Source organism: Takifugu rubripes, chromosome 7 (assembly GCF_901000725.2).
Source record: "Takifugu rubripes chromosome 7, fTakRub1.2, whole genome shotgun sequence".
NCBI classification, from domain to species: Eukaryota; Metazoa; Chordata; class Actinopteri; order Tetraodontiformes; family Tetraodontidae; genus Takifugu; species Takifugu rubripes.
In genome coordinates, this window is record NC_042291.1 from 12,409,795 (window position 1) to 12,431,702 (window position 21,908).

General features: G+C 44.2%; 1 protein-coding gene across 4 annotated transcripts; it reads left to right on the forward strand.

Annotated features, from left to right (window-relative positions):
• The first annotated feature begins 189 nt into the window (after positions 1 to 189).
• On the forward strand, positions 190 to 21,527 carry kmt2bb (lysine (K)-specific methyltransferase 2Bb). Of its 4 annotated transcripts, none has more exons than XM_029839267.1 (36): positions 190 to 595; positions 2,276 to 2,354; positions 2,485 to 5,958; positions 6,041 to 6,222; positions 6,311 to 6,421; positions 6,537 to 6,696; positions 7,059 to 7,290; positions 7,379 to 7,446; positions 7,538 to 7,789; positions 7,955 to 8,061; positions 8,507 to 8,617; positions 9,046 to 9,159; positions 9,507 to 9,653; positions 9,733 to 9,825; positions 9,896 to 10,013; positions 10,112 to 10,225; positions 10,381 to 10,565; positions 10,678 to 10,779; positions 11,247 to 11,357; positions 11,498 to 11,574; positions 11,693 to 11,910; positions 11,988 to 12,094; positions 12,178 to 12,315; positions 12,473 to 12,631; positions 12,713 to 12,830; positions 12,914 to 12,992; positions 13,077 to 13,237; positions 13,339 to 13,506; positions 13,607 to 16,661; positions 16,758 to 16,858; positions 16,951 to 17,088; positions 17,213 to 17,465; positions 17,540 to 17,647; positions 17,741 to 17,824; positions 17,924 to 18,053; positions 18,368 to 18,643. In XM_029839267.1, the coding sequence occupies exons 1-36, from the start codon at positions 266 to 268 to the stop codon at positions 18,641 to 18,643; spliced, it is 11,460 nt and encodes a 3,819-aa protein (XP_029695127.1). In that variant the 5' UTR covers positions 190 to 265. The 4 variants fall into 4 exon arrangements, with proteins under 4 accessions (XP_029695127.1, XP_011603898.2, XP_011603899.2 ...); XM_011605596.2 differs by having other exon boundaries at positions 190 to 571; positions 6,510 to 6,696; XM_011605597.2 differs by having other exon boundaries at positions 190 to 433; positions 6,510 to 6,696.
• The last annotated feature ends 381 nt before the right edge of the window (positions 21,528 to 21,908 follow it).

Sequence of the window (21,908 nt, forward strand, 5' to 3'; positions counted from 1 at the left end):
GTAACCACGACTAGTTAAAATGCTATGCTAACTACTATTTTGATTTACATTAAAATTAAATTCGCGTATGCCGCAGCGTCTCACTCCGAGGCAAAATTCAGACTTTGAAAAGGTTTTATGTGTAGGTGGCTACGCCAAAATCCTTGGCTGAATAAACTCACTTTCCCTTGCTGCATTGCGCCTCCCCCCTCCCATCTCGCGCCTTCCCTCTTGTCTCTCCTCTAACTGCTAGCCGTCGGTGTGTGGTGGTGTTGTTGTTGAAGCGATGATGGCGGCAGCGGGATGCGGATCAGCAACCGCAGCTGCCGTAGGAAGCCAAGGTGGAACCGCTACGGCCAGAGGTCGTTTCCCCGGTCGGCCTTGGTCGTCACGCAGTCGTTTGCGCTCAGAGAAGCGATTGCAGCTCGGACGATCAGGCTTGGAAGCTGATGATGTGAGTAACGGAGGGCCAAGGCCCCCGAACCTGGTTCTATCGTTAAACGAAGACCAGTCCCACTTGCGTTTACTTGGAATAGAGGCGAGCCACAAGATCCTTGGCCAGGCTGGATACACCTCTAGTGGGAGTGAAGAGGTGAGGTCCCAAACCCACCCAGGAGTTAGTATCTTTATTTCATCTTCTCACATTTTTTGTAAATGCTAAAATGTGCAACATTAAACATTATTCGTGCCAATGTGACAGGATAATGCCTGGGTAAAATGTCAACATCCCGTGGCACGGCTAACTTTAGCGTTAAGCTCGAAGAGCTAATATTGCATGCTAACTAGTGTTAGCACAGTTCAGCTTTCCATTGCATTTAATGGGCTGTTTCACTAAACCAAACTTCGTTAAAGCAGGAGTCAGAATCTAAGTTCCATTAAGTGTGTATTTTCTGCTGCGTGTGATTTTAAATATAAGAAGTTGGAAACATGAGAAGAGGGTTGTAATAAAAAAGCTATTGAGCGAGTGCGACAGTTTGTAAACAGGGATCGCAGTCATGTCATGTATGGCCCGCTCGGACAGTTGGTTAGCAGTAATGCTAATAGTAGCGAACACAAAGAACGAGAGTGTTAGCTCAGCATTGGAGCGGCTCAAGTGCTAAACGTTCTCTTTCATATGTTGTCCAGATGTTAGCGCAACGAGCTCTCTTACTGTTCTAAAGGACAGAACTCGCAAGCGTTTAATGGTCATACTTCAACTCTAACAAGGCAGAATTGAAGTGCGCTTAAAGATTTCAGCTAACTGCTAGCTAATGAAGCAGAGTACGACAGGTTTAAATGGTGGTGCTGAAATGTGCCATGGCCAGTTTCTACTCTTGCTGCATAAAAGGAAGAAGACAACTAACGTTATACAGTTGTTACTAACTAAAGTCAAAGTCTTTACACGCCATTAGGTCCTAACTATAAGATGTAGCTGTAGAAAGCCCGGATTTGATTTGAGCGTAGTCTTCGTCCTGATTAACCTTGTTAATAGCGGCGCATTTAATGTTTGAAATATATGCAGTTGGTTAATAATCTCTAACACTTGTAGTTACATTATTAAAGGGCAGTAAAGAGGAGGGTTACCCAGAGAAGCATTAGCTATTTAGTGAATAATGCACGTGTAATTCACGTTGCCTCATTGCAACATAAATGAGGCAACATGTTTGGATTCAGGTGAAATTCAAATGTCCGTTTCATCTTTTGACACGGCTAAACTCTAGAAAATATTGCATCTAATACTGTAAACTGTCAAAAGGATTTTTTCATTATATATTTACATCTGTCATTTGTGTTGTCTGTATAATTGTTTACCCGCACAGCTATGCTGCAATTTCAACCTAAATAATGTCTTGCTCTGAATAAGACGCTGCTATGTAAACAGTCTGCTGATTACTTTCATTTCACTTCACGTCAGAATAAGATTTAATCACATTAGGACACGTTGGGCGTGCAGATCTTCGTAGTATGATTTCTGCATGTAAACACCTGAGTCATATCTTTTTACTTTGAATGCAGTTAGTAGAAGCTATACAGTTTGATGATGTTCGTGCCTCTTCCCCTGAAAAGAATATGAAACATCAGGAATCCATGTAGTTTGCATCAAGAGTTGGTTTAAAAATAAGATGGGTCAAATGTAAAAGGGTGTTTCTTGTCGCTACGCTACATAGAAAGTGTTCTCTGAGCCAGAATATCAGATTTTATCAGAACATGCTCAGCATGTAAATGGCATTCTGTGGTGTTTTATTGTGAGTGTCCAACCAATTGATATTACATTGCTGTAAGTATTGATTGCGTAATCTGCTTTCACTTTTTGAAGGGTGATGACTTCAAAGGATTTGAGGCTGACAGACAAGGCTCCGAAGGGCCAGTATGCTCACGGCAAAACCCTTCCAAAGGTAAAATCATAATGACTCCTGTCTAAAGTTGGGCTTAAGCATGCAAGACAGAAATATTTTCTTCCATTTTTTCAGTAAAACATTAAAAGGTTGAGCATCTTTGACAAGGCTTCATTATCTGTCTTTGTAGGTGATGCTGGCAACACAAAATCGAAACGTCAGAGTGAGAAGGTACTGCTCAAAGTGCCACCATTGGAGGCAGCTATTAACCCCCCTGATCCTGTAAAAGATGTGAACCCTTTGGAAATGCATGACTCCTCTTCTGAAACAGATCCTGCAAAGGACTGCAAGAAGGGTTTGAAAGGACGAAAAGCTAAAAGTGGGGTGTCTGCAGCCGCAGCTCCCAGGATTACAATAAAACTGGTGGCCAAAAAGAAAATAAAAAACGCAAAAGAGCCTCTTAAGAAAAAGGTGAGGAGAGGAATTCAGAATCAGCCTCAAACAAAGGATATTCAGGGTGATCAGATTTCTAGTGCTCATGTCAAATTAAAAAGTGAACCTCCCGAGGAGAAACATGGCACGGAAGATCATGCAGGTGAGGCCGCACCTGCAAGAAGGCGTGGGAGGTCCGCCACAAAGCCGAACCCTGTCAACCAGTGCAGCACCAAAGGTGTGGATGATGACCAAAAATCAACAGAGAGGACAGCAGCTGATCAGGTGGACGTGCTAAAGGACGAGAGCCCCGTGCAACCAAAAAGAAACTCAAAGAAGTTGAAGCATAAGGAAGCTGTCGCAGAGCAAGGTTCTGACATGACTCAACCGGGCACCCGTAGGAGCAGCAGAGTCAAAAGAGTCTCGGACACGACAGAGCCAGAGGGTCTGAATAAAAGCGATGCTGCTCTGACGCTAACAGAGGCCGCAACAACAGTGGAGGCCAAGCCACCCGCGCGCACTGACAGACGGAGGCAAAGCAAAAGGCTGAATAAGGAAGTTCCAGCGGCAGAAAACCACCTGTCATTCTCAGAGAACGAGAACTCGGCTGCACAAACCAGCGACGGGTCGCACCTGGACAAGGACGAAATGAGGGTCCCGAGCTTACGGCTGAAAAAGATTAAAAACCCCAAATATGATTCACAGGTCAGTGGGAAGAATGCTACCCGAAAGAAGAAAGTGAAGAAATTTATCTGGAGTTTAGCGTTGAAGAAGGGCGTCGAGACGCTCGCTCCGGAAGACGCTGCCACCGTCACAAACGCTGCGAGTGAGGAGGAACAATCGTCAGCCTGTGATGCAGCTGTTAACAAGAGCTCCAAAGGTCCGGATAGACAATGTAAAGTGGATGCGTCCTTGGATGAAGAGGTCAGAAGCAAGGAAAAGAGTTCTAATAAGCAGGCTGATGTGTCACTTGAGGAAACTTCCACGTTGCAGGTGGAGAGAGAGGTTGAGCAGGAAAAGGAAGCGGCTCCGCAGGAAACGAACAAATCAGATTTTGGTAAAATCCCGCCTCTTCAGATCAAGAAAGTCTCCTCTCCTGGTAAACATAAAACCAAACCATCCTTTTTAATCCAGCAAGTTAGTCCCTCACCTGAGAAGAAGGAGGACGCTGTAAAAGATCCAGCTGAAGTTAAGGAGGATTCGTCGCCGGGTTTGAATGCTGAGACCACTCCGACCAGGAGGTTACGGAGAAGGACAACAAGCTCTGAGTCGCCTCAGTCAAAACTGCTCAGCCAGAAGCCAGCAGCTGCTCAGAGGCGCAAGCTAAGAATGAATTTGCAAGATGAAGAAACTCCAGAATTGGAAGGTGATGAACCTCTTCCGGATCCAACGTGTGATCTTCCGAAAAGCTCGTGTCAACCTTTGGTGGAGGAGCCGGCGCCAGAGGCCAGTGTGAGTCACCCTGAGCTTCGGGATGACTTTGTGAAGCTTGACGATGATCTTCCAGAGGCGCCAGCTGACGTTTCTACACAGGAAGAGAAAGAAGCCGAACCACAGATCCAGCAGGCTGCGCCACCTTCCATGCCTTCCAAACCCAAACGAATTAGGAATAATAAATTAGGGAAAAAGAAGACAGTTAAAAGAAAGATCCCAATTATCCCTCCCGAGCCCACTGAAAATGCTGTTAGTGCAGATACGGCTCCAGTCGAACCTGCTGTCACAGAATCTGAGCCAAAGGAGAATACGCAGCCTCTGGAAACTGAGGCACCTCCTCCAGAAACAAAAGATTCCACACAATCAGAAGCCAAACAGGACCCAGTGCCAGCAGAAGAGGTACAGATACAGCCGCTAGTGAAAGAGGAAACAGACATTCAGCTGATAGATGGACAACAAACTCCAGAGCCAGAAAGTCAAGCAGCTGTACTGCCAGAAATTCAAGAAAGTGATCCTAAAGAGCAGTGCCCGCAAGAGAGATCTCCCAAAAGGCTGAAAAAGAGGCGCAAAAATTTGATTGGCCAGCGGCAAAAACACAGGCACAGGAGCAAAGATGGCAAATTTGCCCCCCTTAATTCGTCTGAAAACAGTGCAGAAATGGGCGTGATGGCTGGTGATCTTTCCCCACCCCTGGAAGACATCTCCCTGGCCCCGAGTCCCAAACTGATAGGTGTGGAGAAAAAACACAAGAAGAAACCACCAGGCCTTCAGTTATTGACGTCTAAAGACCCAAAGCCGCAGGCAAAAATCATTTCTAAACTGATAGAGTTGGGGCTGGAGAACGAGATTCTGAAGCAGGAAGAAACGGACACGTTAGTGGACGCGGGACAAGCGGATGCGGTGAATCAGCACCCCGCCAAATCCAAGTTTGTCAAAAACATCAAGCACTTCATTATGCCTGTCGTCAGCGCCCGGTCGTCGCGCGTGATTAAGACACCCCAGAGGTTCATGGATGATGCCGGAATGTCCGTGCTGCCCAGGAGAAGCTCTCCGAAGAAAGGTTTACAGCTTGGGCTGCAACTGCGCCAGGGGAGGAAGAGAGATGAGGGGACGTGCAGAGCCATCTCCCCGATCCTGCCAATCGATGAGGAGGACATTCTGAGTGAAGCCCAACTGGACGTTGATCTGTTTTCAGCTCAGGATTTGGACGACACCCTCGATATCACTGGCAGCCTGTTTTCTGACGACAAAAGCGAGAAGAAGAAATCTCTACTGAAGAACTCTAGTTTCAGATGGCAGGTGCCAGAAGAGCCTTGCAAAGAAATGAATACACTGGACAAAAGTCTGGACAGCACCTGTGAGGATCTGTTTTTATCCACGCTGGTTGATAATCCCACTGACCTGTCTACTGAGCTGCAGGACATTCACAAAAAGAAAAGTTCCCCCAAGTTTAAAAAGCAAACCGCTCCTCTCAGCCTTTATCAGAAGCTCAAGAAGACACATTTGTCCTTTTCCAAAAGCAAAACCACAACAGAGACCGAGGGCGCGAGTAAGCCTCCTCTGCCTCCCATTGATCTGGCAGAGGGGCTCGATGATGAAGCCATGAGCATCAGCCTCAGGCAGCGGGACACGTCCACAGAGAAGGACAAATCCAAGCTCAAGATCGAAGACCTCGATTCCCCTGGCGTGGTCAGGAAAGTCTCAGTGTGCGTCAGGACCATGAACTCCAAGTCTCTCACACTTCAGCACAGGAAGACAGAGGACATAGTGCGACGCGGAACGCTCCAACATGATTCGGGTAATTAAGATGATTGAAATGCTCCTGTTTTTCCCAAGTAGACGTCTACTTTTTCTGGACTAGTAATTTGGTTTCTCTGCAGGAGAGCTGCTGTTGGAACGGAACTCAGGCATTGGTGAACCTGATTATCTTCACTCTGCTGAGAGGGTAGCTTCCCAAAGAGCGCGACTGACTGGAGCCAATAAAAGAATGTTGAATCTCCTCAGGAAGGCTAAAGTCCAGCTAATTAAGATTGACCAGCAAAAACAGCTTAAATCATCCGGGGTGAGGCTCCGTGTGTAAATACTGCTGTATTGACAGGAGTCACTGGGGTCTTCAGAATCTGTGAGCCTGTCTTTTGTTCCCATTTTAGCTGCTGTCGGGCTCGCCTGGCGCCAGGCCCCGAGATGTGACGAAGAGGCAGAGGAGGAAACAGAAAACTCAGCTCGACGCTGATCTTCCAGTCAAAATGGAGCCGACACAGGTACATGTAAAAAAAAGCCAGAAAAGCCAAGTAGCACAGACACGCGGAAATCAATTGTGAAATTAGACGGTTGAAATCCTGTCTGCAGCCACAGCTCATCTCCCCACTGTGCCAGGAGTTCCGTAGAGCAGGAGGTCCTCGGATCAAGCACGTGTGTCGGGCCGCATCGGTGGTGCTGGGACAGCCTCGGGCCTTAGTGCAGGATGACATTCCCAGGCTTAGCGCCTTGCCTCTTCATGAAAGAACCGGCATTTCCCCTTCGGAAGTTGCTAAAGGTAGTGTTAACGAAACTCTCGTTGGGTATTTGTCTCTAAAAACTCTTTCCAGCTTTGTTATTCCAGAATTTTCTTGTATATTTACTGGAGATTTTACTAGATTTCTAACAATGACAAATGAAAATTTCAGATGAGCACCATCTTGTTCTCTCTGAAGAATTAATTTATTAACCACAAATTGTTTTTAAGTGCAGTTATTATAAATGAGCCAATTTTGTTTTGACTCTAATCTTTTTATTGAACAGAAGGTCCTCGATATTCCTTAAAACAAAGCAAATTTTTTGCATTTTTCTGCCGCTGCAGCAGTCTGATGATATTTGAGCAGAGAATATCTGGCTGATGTTTGTTGATTCTTGTTGCAGATGTTGGCTCTCCATCAGAGTCAGACAGTCCAGGATTGTCTGATCTGAAGGTCGCTAAGGTCAAGAAGCCGTCGGGTTTTGTTAAGCGGAAAGGACTTGGGCCATTCGGTTATCGGTCTCGGAGGTGTGGTGTTTGCAAAGGCTGCAACACAGAAGACGACTGCGGCGAGTGCATAAACTGCCTCGACAAACCCAAATTCGGTGGTCCAAACACCAAACGACAGTGTTGTGTGTAAGTTTGGACTTTTCCTTTGCTCCCTAGCTTTTGACAACTCTGAGAGCCTTTACAAAGTTTTTGAAATCATTTCTTCTCCCACAAGGTATAAGAGATGTGATCAGATTGAAGAGAGAAAAGCACGCAGACTCAGTGGAAGAGCAGCACCTAAAGGCAGGTTTTTCTCTGGTGTTTACAGAAACCATTGTATTTACCTCTAGGGCCTCAGTTACAGGACATTCACAGTCCGTTTATTTCTTCACAGGGTCTTCCAAGCGCCGACGACTGTCGTTCAGCGGGGGCCACTCCAGCAACGATGAATTCAACGAAGGTGCTGACTCTCCATCTGGTGTCCAAGGCGACGGCCACAGCCCGTCCGTCAGGAAACAGCCTAAACGAGTTGTGAAGCCTCGTGTCTACTTCGACCTCGTGGACTACGACTCGGACTTTGACGATAAAGCTGAAAGCGCTTCGTCGCCAGCCAGGAAAAGAGGAACTGGGCCCCGTTTTAGCGAAGGTAATAAAATGCAAACAAGGCATATAATTATCAATAGCTGTCCCAGGGTGTACCAAAGGCTGGTTACATGACTTCTAAACTCTTATGTGTAAATACTTGACTTTTTCGATTGTAATGTCCCTGTTATTAATGTGTTTTGTTGAAATTTTGTTCTGTGTTCCATAGATTTTGTGTCACTCGATGGGTTCCTTGGAGACATTTCAGACGACGAAGTCAGGCATCGGAAGTCCAGTTCACATCGAGGTCTGCCTAGTCGACGTAAACCTGAAAAGGTAACTGACCTCTCAGTCTTATTAGTGTTGAGTTGAACTTTGTCTTCTTTATCGCAATTTGTATCTATCAATAAATGAGCTTGGTTAGTGTAATTACCCCTTTATTATGTATAATGTTATAATAAAATTAAAAGTAAACGGTCGAATCAAGACAGTACTTTACGAAATTGTTAGTAAGGCATTAAGTGTAAATTGGTATTTTGTGCTTATCATGAGCATTGAGAACTATTGGTTGTAGGCAGCAGATTCATGAGAGCAGCAAACTTGGAGGCAAGATTGTGTTGTTCCATTTCTTTCTTTTCTTTGGCCCTTAGTAACATGACATTTCGTAAAAGACTATAAAGTTGTGAGCAGCCACTTCTGTCTTGGTAATTGAGAGGAAACAATACATGTCTGAGAATGTGTAGTTAAAGGGGTTAACACTCACGCTATGGCTGTATCGCAGGGTCCTTTGGAACAGACTCCTCCCAGTGTCCTGGCTGCCCTGGCACACGGGTTTGAGCAGAGAAATGTTGAGTGTTCCAAACCTACTCACAAAATCAGGGTTGACTTCAAGGTAGGTCAATTGCCGCAGTTTATTCCAAAATTCAGGAGTTGTGTGGTTCCAGTGCCATTCATTTTTATTATTACTAACAACACACGGATTTAATTAAAATTGTAATAAAGATTTTTAACATTTTTATCCTAAAACCTGGAATTCCACATTCATTTACTTGGTTTTCAGGAAATTCCACCCATCGATGTAACAATTTTATCCACTAGAGGTCACTGTGCACCTTCTTATTCCATTAAATACCTTCGAGGTCATACACTTAAGTGTACTGTGTTTTATTTCTGTCATTCAGCTTAACTCCTAACTGACATTTGAACGATTATACGAGCCTCTATGTTGTCTGAGATATTGATTGTCAGACCCAGGAATGATGCCAGTAACCACAGGTTCTTATGTCGGTTAAGAAGTGTGTATGGTGTTTTTCATTACAGGAGGATTGTACCTTGGAGAATGTCTGGAATATGGGTGGCTTAAGTATATTAACCTCTGAACCACTCATGCCCCCCTATGTCTGCTTCCTTTGTGCTAGTAAAGGCCAACATGAGGTAAGAATTTAAATTTTTCACGGTTATATCAGGTACAGTAAAGCCATTAATGTAATTTTCGTTGTATAAGCTGCCACTTTTTTCCCCATGCGTCAAACCCCGCAGTTTATATAGCGGTGCGGCTTTTTTATGGGGGGGTTTCCGCTCCCACGAGCTTCATGCCGCTTAAACACATCAGACCAATAAAATTATAAAACGTAGAACAGTCTCAGTGGGCCAAACAAACACTCATACAACAGTACAGTAAATAATTTAAATCCTTAATTTATACATCAGAAATGACCAAACCATACATTATCTTTGAGTTAAGAGACGTGATCATAATTTTGATATGTTGATTTTGGCAGATGCTGCATTGCCAAGTGTGCTGTGAGCCTTTCCACCGCTTTTGCCTCGAACCGGCAGAGCGGCCGTCTGAGGAAAACAAGGAGAACTGGTGCTGTCGCCGCTGCAGGTTTTGTCACGTGTGCGGCAGAAAAAATAAAAACTCGAAGGTAATTTGATTTTTTTTCAGCTTTTGTACATATCTGTACTTCTTAGCTGTGGTATAAGTGGATTGTGTGTCTCCCTCAGCCATTATTGGAATGTGAGCGATGTCAGAACTGCTATCATGCTTCCTGTCTGGGACCCAGCTATCCGAAGCAAAATAAGAAGAGGAAAACTTGGGTAGGTGTGCGCTTCTTCGGTTTACTGTAAACACTCTCAGGATGTAGCGCTAACCTGCTGGCGTCTGCAGGTCTGTGTGACTTGCATCAGGTGTAAAAGCTGTGGTGTCACACCTGGCAAAAGTTGGGACATTGACTGGAACCACGAAAAAGGACTCTGTCAAGACTGTTCCAAACTGTTTGAAATGGGTGAGGAGTAAAAACACGAGTTGACCTCCATGATTATGTACCAACACAGCTCATCTAACAGAGTTTCATGTCTTCTGAATGCATCTTTCTCTTATAAGGTAACTACTGTCCCATCTGCTTCAAGTGCTACGAGGACAATGATTATGACAGTCAGATGATGCAGTGCGGTACTTGTAACCACTGGGTTCATGCCAAGTGTGAGGATCTAACAGGTAATTTTATTTTTATTTAATGCAATTGAAGGGAAAAAAACAGTAATTTTCTACTGAAAACATTGCTGGCAAAATTCCCTTTTTAAAATGAAAAGATGATGAGATTAACAAGTATTCTCTTTATCCATCATTGTGAAATCATAAAATCTTTCTAGATGAGCTGTATGAGATCCTGTCGAGCTTGCCTGAGAGCGTTGTGTATTCGTGCCGACCGTGCAGTGTGACGCAGCCGAGCGCCTGGAGAGAGCTGCTCTACATCGAGCTCAGGGCGGGGGTGGAAAAAGTGCTGGCCTGCCTGCTTTCTTCCACCCTCACACAGCACCTTGTCACCTGTTCTCAGGTATGGGAGCCTCCATGACAGACAGATTATCAGGATTTAATTGTTATTTGTTATTTTATACTAATACTTATGCATTATATTAAATATATCTACGTATTTTTGTTTGATCTAGTGTGAAAAGGTGGTTGATCCTGACACCAGATTAGAAGGACAACCAGCTTGTGACCTGCGGGCTGTTGGGAAGAAGTTTGACAGAGGCCTTTACACCTCATTGGTGAGCAACCCGAGTCACTAATCGTTTTAACACTTATCAGTTATACTGTCCTTGTGCTCCCACACACCACATCTGATGGATCCTTTAGAATAACATATGTAATTGAAGTGTAGATATTGTTATTCAAACTTAGTTGGGTTATTGTGAGTATTGCAGTATAAAATTATTTAACCTGGTATTGTGTGGTCTCTGTCTTCTTTATTTACAGATAAATAAGATAAACAGATAAAAAGTTGTTGAGTGGTATTTGGTAGCTAAAATAAATCATTACAAGTGGAAGTGTAAAATAAAAAGTCACTATAATTCTCTACGTTTCAAAAACATAAGCCTGTATTAACCAAATTTACTCTGATGCATACAGTCCAAGTTATTAAAAATGTCAATGTGTAAGTAACTGATGAATGCACCTATAATTTATCAGTAAGAGGTACGATTTTCAACTATATTTTTTTTTCGTTTTTTGTTAGAAAACGTTCCATGAAGATGTGGTACACGTGGTGCGAAAGAGGCTCGAGCAGGAGGAAGATCTTCCAGAGGAGCAGCGCCCAACTGCCCTTGCACGCTCTTACTACTTAAAGGTTAAATTTAGTGTGGTGGAATAATTGAAATTGACTGTAAACTTTAAAAAAAAAAACATTTTACTAGTGGGAAAACCAGAAAGTTTAAAATGTAGAAATATTTATTTAACTGACTAATGTAACCTCTCTTTTCCGTTTAGCTCCTCGAAGAGGTCTTTAATTGGTTCAACAGTCAGGACCCAAAGCTGTGGAACCCTCGTACCAAAGATTTGCCAGTGTGAGTTGAAAGATGATATTCAGACTTGCATACATGTCGGAAATTTTGTGTTGCTGCATAGAAAGTAGAAATGGAAACGCTTATTATGTGTCAAACTCTTGAATTCTTTCATTGACAGAGGAATGCTCTCAAGTGCTGTTCAGCCTCCCACAACAGAGCACATTTATGCACAGTGGAAGGAGAGGGAAGAGGTCACATCGGAGGCTCCACTGGGGCTCCTGCAGGAGGACAGTGAACAGAGCTCGGATGTAAAAGATGAAGAGACTCTTAACCTGATGTCTGGGGGGCCAATTAGCCAGAACCACTTTAGAACAAGCAGGGTTGTCAGGCTCAAAGGTACGTCTGTCATGGAACAAGATAAGAACTCTGCAAATTCTTCTTTTTGCAGTGTTGACTCTTTTGTGTGTTTGCAGGGAAAAGAGGCCGACTTTCAAAAGCTGATTTTGACACTGGATGGTGTAATGATGATGATGAGAGACAGTGCTCCCTGTGCCAAAAATACGGAGACCTAAAGCCCAATGTACGTAACGCTAAAGATGTGAGAGCAACATAGATTATTCATTGGATGGGATTCTCATGTTTCCTTGGGATGTTTCTCCATAGGAAGCAGGCAGGTTGCTGTACTTGGGCCAAAACGAGTGGGCTCATGTGAACTGCTCTTTGTGGTCGGCTGAGGTGTTTGAGGAGGAAAATGGCTCTCTTCTCCATGTCCACAGTGCTGTGGCAAGGGGACGCCTGATGGTAAATTTCATTTCTGTTAATCATTCTTTTTATCTTGTAATTTCAATATTGACATTTATTTTGTTTTTCTGAAAAAAGTGTTTTACCCTCAAACCTACTTTCGACATAAATGTTAGCCCCTCCTTCACCTTTCCTCTATTCAATTCTAACTTCTCAGCGATGTGAGCGCTGCAACAAGACTGGTGCCACTGTGGGATGCTGCTTGACATCTTGTCAAAGCAACTATCACTTCATGTGCGCCCGCTCCCGTCACTGCGTGTTCCAGGATGATAAGAAGGTCTACTGCTACAAACACAGACATCTCATCAGCGGCAAGGTAACTTCTGCTCATCAAAGTGTTTGTTACTTGAGACTTAGAATTTGAGTGTCACTTAATATCTTTCTTTTTTTTTCACAGATGATAACTGGACAAGAATTTGAAGTAAACCGCAGGGTGTATGTCGATTTTGAGGGCATCAGCCTGCGCAGAAAATTCTTGACCGGGCTGGAACCAGAATTGATTAATGTGATGATCGGTAATGCCATTATCGTTATTCTTGCTTTCCTTTTTAATTATTAACTAGTGGATATTTAACTCATATTTGGTTTGCACTTTCAGGTTCCTTCCAGATTGAAAGGCTCGGTGTTTTGACCGAACTCTCAGCTGTCAAAGGAAAATTGTGTCCTGTTGGATTCCAGTAAGCTCGGTTTAATTTGGTTGCTCATTGAACTTGGATAATGGAATAGGATCATCTGTAAAACTTTGTTTATCTTCTCTTTAGGTGTTCTCGTTGGTACTGGAGTACAGTAAATCCACTGCGCAGGTGCAGATACACATGTACCGTCCGAGAGTTTCGGCCTGTTGTTCCTGAGAAGCCAGTTGAGGATTTGCCCAATAATGGAGACAATCACACCATTGCTCACAGCCCCTGCCCACTACCAGGTGTGTGCTTGTACATTTTAAAATCCATAATATGTTGGGTAGTGGTGTTATACATAAAGATAGTAATAAAGTCACAACATTTTTGATAAATCAATCTTTAGAAGCTGAAGCAAAAAGGGCCATCTCGACAGAAGCTCAAACCCCCATTGAGGAAACCTTTGTCCCAGGACACCCACATAAGTCAGATCAGAATGCAAGGCCAAAGATTCAGAGCTATTCCCAGACCAGGAGACCGGCGGGAGGACTGTCCCGACCTCTGCCATCCCCAGGTAAAATATAAATTCATGGGATTATTTGCTACAAATATGTCCATTAGCTCACATAATCTGTTGATCAGCATAGAAATCATTTTTTGTTCTGTTGTCATAGGACTGGCCCAGCTGAAACCCCACCACATACTAACCATAAGCGATCTGGAGGAAACTCGAAGGCCTCGCCGCTACCCCCCACATTCACAGACGCCAGGCCCTCGTGGTCATATTCCACCACCTCCACTCAGCCCCCTGAGCGGACAATTGAGTGTCCGTGCAGGAAAATCTTCTCTTCCCTCGTCCCCACTCTTTGGTGCTACCGACAACTCGACCAGTTCTCCCTCATCCCGCGCAGTTGGAGGTAGAAGTGCTTCCTCAGTCCGGTGCCCTGGGAATACAAAGACTCATTGCACCTCATCTTTCATTCCTCAGTCTGCCTGGCAGGATAGTGTAGGCAGCCTTCCCTCTCCAAATCTTAATTTCTCTTCATCTATACATCTCCCAAGAAGCCGCTTGTCATTTGATCTAAGCCAGTCAGACTCAGTTGAGGTCCCACACAACTTTTTGGCATCGCCAGAGCCAGAGGATGTCTCTCCAGCAAATGGGACATCCCCACAAGGAGACCTGGATCAACCGAAGGGCGAGGGAGAATTTTCATACAGTTCATTCCACAAAGATCCAAGCATTAGTCTTGGCCAAGGGATGAGAGCAGAGCTGGAGATTGAGGAAACGCTCTTGAATGAAGGCGTGGCAATGAACTGTGAGGGGCAGATCGTGGTGGAGGGTGATGATCAGGAAGAATTCTGGGGTAGAGCTCAAAACAAGAATAAGACTCTTGTCGCCAGTCTGCCACGATCTGCTGCCAGGGACGATTTGGCCAATTCGTCTTCAGACGATGACATGGAGCACTACTTTGATTTCTCACGAACGATAGTCACCTGTCCTGGATCAAAGGATCAATCCAAGTCTCCTTCCTCACCTTCCTCACGGCCTATGGCGCAGCTGGATGGCGTAGATGATGGTACAGAGAGTGATGCAAGTTTGGCAACAAATGATGATGCACAGAAAGTTAAGGGTTCTGATCAGGCCCGGATCCAAGTAAAAGATTTGAAAAACAAAAGAACTGCCGAATCAGACCCCGCAAGTGAAAGGCAGCCTGTTCACAGTGTGGCTCCAGAGGCATCTTCTAAAGATAAGCACGCAGATTCATTTTCATGTCATGGTTCCATCCCATCATTTGTTTCTCCACGCAGTTCCACAAACTTTGCACGGAAAGAGAAAAGCTCTGACACTCCTTTGAAAAATCAGGAATCTGTGCTTCCTACTCTCGTTCAAGATTCTCTGCCTACCTTACTCACAAATGTGCCTGAGACCTCTTATTCTGAGGCCTTATTCCAGGGTCCAAGTTTAGAGTTCACCTCTGAAACACCTCTTCTTCTTGAGGAATGTGACACCAGCTCACATTTAACTGAAACAACTCCTTTACGAGAAGGTACAGGGCTTGATGCCCAACAGTCTGAGGCTTGTAAGCCTCAAAATTCAACATCTACTGAGGGTTCTGTCATGCTATTGAACACAGGTAATACAAGAGAATCCAATAATAACCAGGGTACTCTCCTGGATCTTCTTCAATCCACCCCTTTAATCTCAGCAGAACAGAATCAACCTCAAGGGATTGTGGACTCGCTGCAGATGTATTCCTGTTTGCCAGGACTCAGTCAGCCGGCTTTAACAAGCATCACGCTTCAACCTGTAACACCGTCTCAAGACTCAACAAGCGTACCGTGCATGGAGCTTTTGTCGACTAAACTAACCACCCTCAGTACTGTTGGAGATGTTACGCAACCACTGTTAAATGCCGCCCCCCAAAATGAGCCAGCACTGTTAGCTGCAGCAGGAACATGCCCCCCAGCGACTGAAACTTGTGGAACAGTCACGCTTCCCGTCCACTCCACTCAGACACAGCCATTGGGGACTCCAGCTGTCACCATTGTGACCTCCTCCGCATCAGGTTTGTCTCTCAGTGGGCTGTCAGCATCGTGTTCCACTGCTCTAACACCAGCCCAAACAAACTCTGCTCCCCTCATTTTAAATGGCTACAGTTCCTCATCTGTGCAGAAGGACTCTCCCTGTGGACACATGATCTCTATCAACTTCTCTGCACCAAGGCCAGCTCTAGAACCCCAACAGCCAGTGGTTCCCCAGGCCTTTCCTGGACATGCTATTCTCACCGTGAAGGAGGTAGGTGGTCCCAACGTAGATCCCACCCCACACGTCCTGCTGGTGAACCGTCTTGGACAAATCTTTGTGAAAAGCACAGAAACCAACACTTTCCATTTGCCAATGCCCAATTCCCCATCTTACAACTGTGTGACCCAGATTGCAAGCCTTTTGCAAAGCAACGCGCTGTCGGCTACGCTGGCAGCAGCCGGTAACATGACCGCTTCACCTCCTGTGGCCAATGTTGCAAAGGCAGTTCCTCCGTCAGTTGCTCCGTCAGTCCCACCCATGGCTGAGAACACAACTGCAATCACACAGCTTCTTACTCAAAACAGCAATGGTGCCGTGGAATTAATCAATGTGAAAAAACCAAGGAAGCATTCCAAAGCAGCAAGAGATGAAATAGGCCCGGAATCGAAGAAAAGTAAGAAAAAGAAGGACCCCAGTGCGTCCAAAAAATCCAAAACTTCTAAAGGTTCAAACCAACCGGCAACGTTGACAAAGAATCCCTCCATGAGTCCTGCTGAAAGCGCCCAGGCTATCATCAATCAAGCAATGGCGGGTAATTACACCCCCAAATGGAGTGGGCTCCAGACACTCAGCCCTTCCTCATTGGTTTTGCCTCCCGGCCTGTTGGTTGAGCCAGAACCGACGGCGTTGCCTCGCTCTCCATCCCCGACAAACCCGGCACCTCTCCCCGCACCCCGGCCCCGGACCCACGTTCGCATGAAGAGAGTGTCTTCCCTTTCAGATCGCATCGTGTCAAAGAAGTCTAAAGTTGACTTCCTGAAAGCTGAGCCCATCGTTGAGGAAGAAGAGTGCCGCAGACCCGCCTTTCCAAGCATCTCCAGCGGCAGGGCTTCAGGAGTGCGCATCAAGACCCCCACAGTGAAGGGAGTGCTGAACCTGGATGACTTCAAGGAGGAACATATAAGTGATTCTGACAGTTCAGGGTACAATTTTAATCTATCGTTAATAGGGCTTCAATTGGTATCAATTAAAACTTTGTTGATCTTTTTGAAAAACTGTTACTTTTATTTTCCTTTTAGATCAGAGCCCTGGGATTACATTAATCGGGGTGAACAAGGGAAACAGCACACGTGGGAACCAGTGGGACACAGCAATCTGACAGACTGGAATAAATACTGTGGTACGATTAAGATTAAATTAAGATTTGCATCATTCGTGGAAATAATACCAGAGAACAGTGGTAAAGATAGGTTGTGACTTGCCTGTTATCAGGTGCCGCTTCAGCCTCTGATGATGAACTGCCACCATCAGATGAGGATGACAAATGCCCCACCAAGAGAGACCAGCCACACTTGAGATTTGAAATAAGCAGTGATGATGGATTTAGTGTGGAGTCAGACAGCATCGAAGGTATGGCCATCTGAACATCCCTTACAAACATCTCAGTGATTGGACATCATCCTTTTCTGATTAAATAAGATTTATTATTATTTATTCACTCACATTTGTGTATTTTTCTCCACTTTTCATCCAGTGGCCTGGAAAGCAGTGATTGACGGGGTGCAGGAGGCTCGAGCACTCGCTAGGCTGAGACCTCTGACGTGTCACGGCATGACCGGCGCTTACATGCTGGGCCTGGTCCACGATGCAGTGGTCTACTTGCTGGAGCAACTCCAAGGGGCCCACCGATGTCAGCGACATATCTTCCGTTTTTTTAAACAGTTCAGTCAGGAGGACGACCTTCCTGTCAACCCCAGCGGCTGTGCCCGCTCTGAGATGTACCTGAGGTGTGTAATCTAACCAAAATACAGGGCGGGGCATTTAACCACGACATAACCACCTTATCTTGTTCTGCCAACAGGAAGTCCACCTTTGACATTTTTAATTTCCTGGCATCTCAACATCGACAGCTTCCTGATATTGGACCTTATGATGATGAAGAAGATGAGGTTCTTTTGAAGTCCACAAGGTCAGTATTAATAGGTTAAAGAGAGTGATGAAGAATAAATAGCAAATCATATATATATATATATACATATATTTTTATTTTTTTTAACTTTAGGCGAGCTACTAGTTTGGAGTTGCCTATGGCAATGCGCTTCAGACATCTGGAAAAGACATCCAAAGAGGCTGTTGGAGTCTACAGGTGAGTAGATCTACGCTGATAAAACATTTAGCAGTTCAAGTCAAGACGTAAATGAAAGTAGTTCTGACGTTCTGTTGTCTGTCTCGATGTCTTTTGCAGGTCTGCCATTCACGGCCGTGGTCTTTTTTGCAAGAGGAACATTGAAGCGGGGGAAATGGTTATTGAATACGCCGGTATCGTCATTCGCTCAGTGCTGACGGACAAACGAGAGAAGTACTACGACAGCAAGGTTGGTTTGTTTTACCTTTTGAGTTAGCTCATCTCCATGAAAGGAAGGACACCAAATTCTTTTTTTCTTCTTGGCGTTTGCCTTCCCTCTCTCTGTTGCATCCTCCCTGCTCCTGAAAACGAGGCACTTGACACCTAGACAACTGGACTAGATTTACTTTATCTTGTGGGTGTATTTGTGAGAAAACTAATTCAACTAATTTTAATAGAAAATGATTTCTTTAGCAGAATATTTAAGTCCAGTCTAGAGGAAAGAAGCCATTATTTATGCCTTAGACAGGCATAAATAATACCCAAGGCCTTTTCTTTCTGCAGGGGATCGGCTGTTACATGTTTCGTATTGATGACTTTGATGTGGTGGACGCAACGATGCATGGCAACGCAGCAAGGTTCATCAACCACTCCTGCGAACCCAACTGCTACTCTCGAGTGATCAATGTCGAAGGCCGGAAACATATCGTCATCTTTGCCCTGCGAAAGATCTACAGAGGGGAGGAGCTCACCTATGACTACAAATTCCCTATTGAAGACGCCAGCAACAAACTCAACTGTAACTGCGGGGCCCGACGATGCCGCCGTTTCCTGAACTGAGGCAGCCCTCGCACATAAAGGAGAGGATCGTGTTTACTAGTAAGCCTTAAAATAAGGTGGCACTGGATTGGGCTTGGGGAGGCCACAGGCAGGCCGCACGGGAGGGGAATTTGCCACTATGATGCCGTTAAGCAATATTTGGCGGTTCAGAGGTGAGGCGGACATTTTATGACGGGAAGGAGACGCTAAATAGAAGACAAGATGTAAAAACTTGTTGCCTGATTCATGTGCCTGCAAGATCAGATTACAGCTGGTACCGCTCATTTTGCTGAGGAAGTGGTTTTGTGCACACGCTCACAGGATATTCAAAGGGTAGGGGGTTTCCGTCAGTCTGGATGATGTTTCTCTAACACACACATCAAGCCTTATTTGTTTAACTCATGTTTAGTGGGGTGGGAGCTCAGTGTTTATTCTAAAATCTGCTTCTAACTTGGCTCCGTTCCCAGTGGTGGGAACAAGACAGTCCAGTGGCGGTGAAGTCTGGTTCTGAGCCACACAGTCACCCGGTCCTTCCTTTTTCTGTTTTTATCTTGGCTTGTTTCACCACTTGCATTAATATTAGTTCTTTTTAGATCTTTATTTTGTGAAACTCAAACCCATGGTGCTAAGCTTTGAACTATATTTAAAGACTCTGGATGGACTATAATCAGGAAATTGTCTGTTTATCCACCCTGCTGAGACAGTTTGTGTTGGACTTGTATCGTCCTCTGCTACTTTTTTCCAGTTAAGGCCACACATCTGCTGTCTTTCACCCACCTGCTCTTGCTCTGAGTTAACTTCTTGGCTTCCATTTGATACTCAGAAACGTGTCTTTAAGACGCTTTCTTGATGTACAGTATATGTAGCAAACACTACCCAAGCCAAAAGTAAAGTATTGCGGTGATCAGTTTTTAAACATTCTATTTTATTACTCTCACACCAGATGCTCGTTGCCTGTTGCAATAATACATTACTGCCCCGCAGTTTGTTGCGCCGACCACAGCAACAACGAAAAGAAAAGGCGAAGAAGCTAATTGGCAACTTTGGGGAACTTGCTGCAACTATCCTCTTGATCAGGGAGAGCACTGGTGGGTGTAAAGCATTGCCACTGAGTGTACCGGTATGTACGTGTGTGTTCGGCTCCTGCCACAGGCCTGTTGAGAACAGTCTGTTGTGGCAATAAACAGTGTGCAACAGAGCTGAGAAAACATTCAGCACCTTAAATACGAATGTTAGATGATGTTCTTAGTCCATGTCCAGTGCTGTTAGTGATGAGGCAAAAAAAAGAAATCACACTGTTCAAATTGGTCGTTCTATTTATTCCTGTTTAGAATTCTATTTTTTAATGCTTAATGGTTGTGCTTTGTACAAAAGTTGGCAGTTAATCGTATTAGAAGAGCTCCCCCTATTCTTATTTTTGTTTGTTGACGAATTATGTCCCTGCTTTCACTAATTTACTTGAACTTTCTTTTGGGCCAGTGGTGTCGAGCACCCGGGCCCCTGTGATCTGTATTGTCCTAAGCAGTAATTTTTAAAGAATAATTTTTATAAATATATTTTTTTGTAATGTTGATTACTGACGGTTTTGACACCTGAGCACTGTTAGCCTCCCCAAGCCCATCATCATCTTATGTTGGTTTTTGGCTTTTGTTTATTGGTTGTTTTGTTTTTTTCTCCTTTTCTGTGATATTGGAGCAAATTCCCATCATGTTTTATATCGTTCTTAATCCGCTTTTTCTTTCATGCATGTCCAATCACTGGGATGGAACCCAGATTTAGTTGTCAATCATTTGTCTGACAAGAGCAGAGTCACTCCCTACTCCTATTCTACCTCAGCTGTCCATACAGATGTTTGGGAATACTGATGCAAAAGAGAGGATGAGAATACACGTGCCGTCGGTTTTAATATCCTGTAGTGTGAGGGGTGTGTGCCTGTGTGTGTGTGTGTGTGTGTGTGTGTGTTTGAGATGTAGACTGCGCAGCACTAGTTAAAACCTTGTCACGACCATCTCTCCCAGAATCTGTTAAGAAAGCTGTATGTTATATACACACACGCATATATAAATATATATATAAATATATATAGTAGGTTATTTTAAAGTAAGTGTAAAAGAAATAAAAATGAGAAAATATGTGATCTTTAAATTTAAGTCTTTGTTACCATGTACAAATAAACCTTAAGTTTGTAAATATTTGTATACATATTTCTAAACCCATTTAATTTTTCTATGCACTTTTTTTATTTATGATGTTTGCTTAATAAAGATGTTACGGTGTTTGAACTTACATTTTTATGACAAGTAAATACATAATGTTGTAATATGAAGCATGATGATACAGTGATCAGTTTTACTAGAAATGCCCACCGAGTCGACAGTTTTAGGTTTCATTTGTGTTCATGGTGATTAAACAAACAGATGTGGGTCAAGCTGGATATAAATACTAAGTTATCAATAAAATAACAACCTGGTTGTGCTACCCGAGAGGAAGGAAAAGACACATCACATAGGTAATGAGACATGTCAGAGGAAGCTTCGTGGTAAACGTTAAAGTTCTTTAGTTACAGCCGAGGAGGTTGGCCTGGAGCCAGGGACTCCTGTAAAAACGTAGATGGAGAAAGTTTAAAAAAAAGAAGTGAATTAATAACATGCATGGAAAAATAAAGTAGAACCCGTGAAAACGTGGTTGTGTAAAGAGACTTGCACCCCATCAAGTCTTCATTAGTACCGCTTCTGCAGGCCATTAAAACAGGAGGATATTGGACAATAGTGTTGTAAAAAGCAAGCTGTTGAATATAAATTCCTGTAATCCTTTGCGGAGACACAAGACAAGCGATTTGAATAAGGGGTTGTCCAGATCCAGACCTCTAGAGCTGTGATCCAGCCAGGTTTTCTTTCCTATCAAGCAGTAAAAGATAAGAACGTGAAAGTAAGATTCCAGGCGAAAGCGACGTCTGCCAGGTTGGACTGAAATTCCGGGTTGGATTACGCCCCCTCGAGGAGTGGGTCTGGAAACCCTTGACCAGGGGTCGGCAACCCAAAATGTTGGAAGAGCCATATTGGACCAAAAAAATAAGAAACAAATCTGGAGCCGCAAAAAATTAAAAGCCTTATAGGGTTTATAATAAAGGCAACACATGCTGTAAGTGTCTATATTAGCTGTATTACCTACTTTCCAAATGATAAGTAGGCTACAAAAACATAATGAGCATTCATGATGAAATGTTTATTTTCCCTGCAGCACATCCTGGAGAGAATGAGGCACTACGTGGCCACTCTGCTGTACG

Bases quoted from the DNA above. Each gene is read 5' to 3' on its own strand.
- kmt2bb (XM_011605595.2), top strand. From the start codon at position 266: ATGATGGCGGCAGCGGGATGCGGATCAGCAACCGCAGCTGCCGTAGGA. The intron at 11,911-11,987 runs GTACGTCTGTCA...GTGTGTTTGCAG, and splicing joins CAGGGTTGTCAGGCTCAAAG to GGAAAAGAGGCCGACTTTCA. The intron at 13,238-13,338 runs GTGTGTGCTTGT...ATCAATCTTTAG, and splicing joins CAGCCCCTGCCCACTACCAG to AAGCTGAAGCAAAAAGGGCC.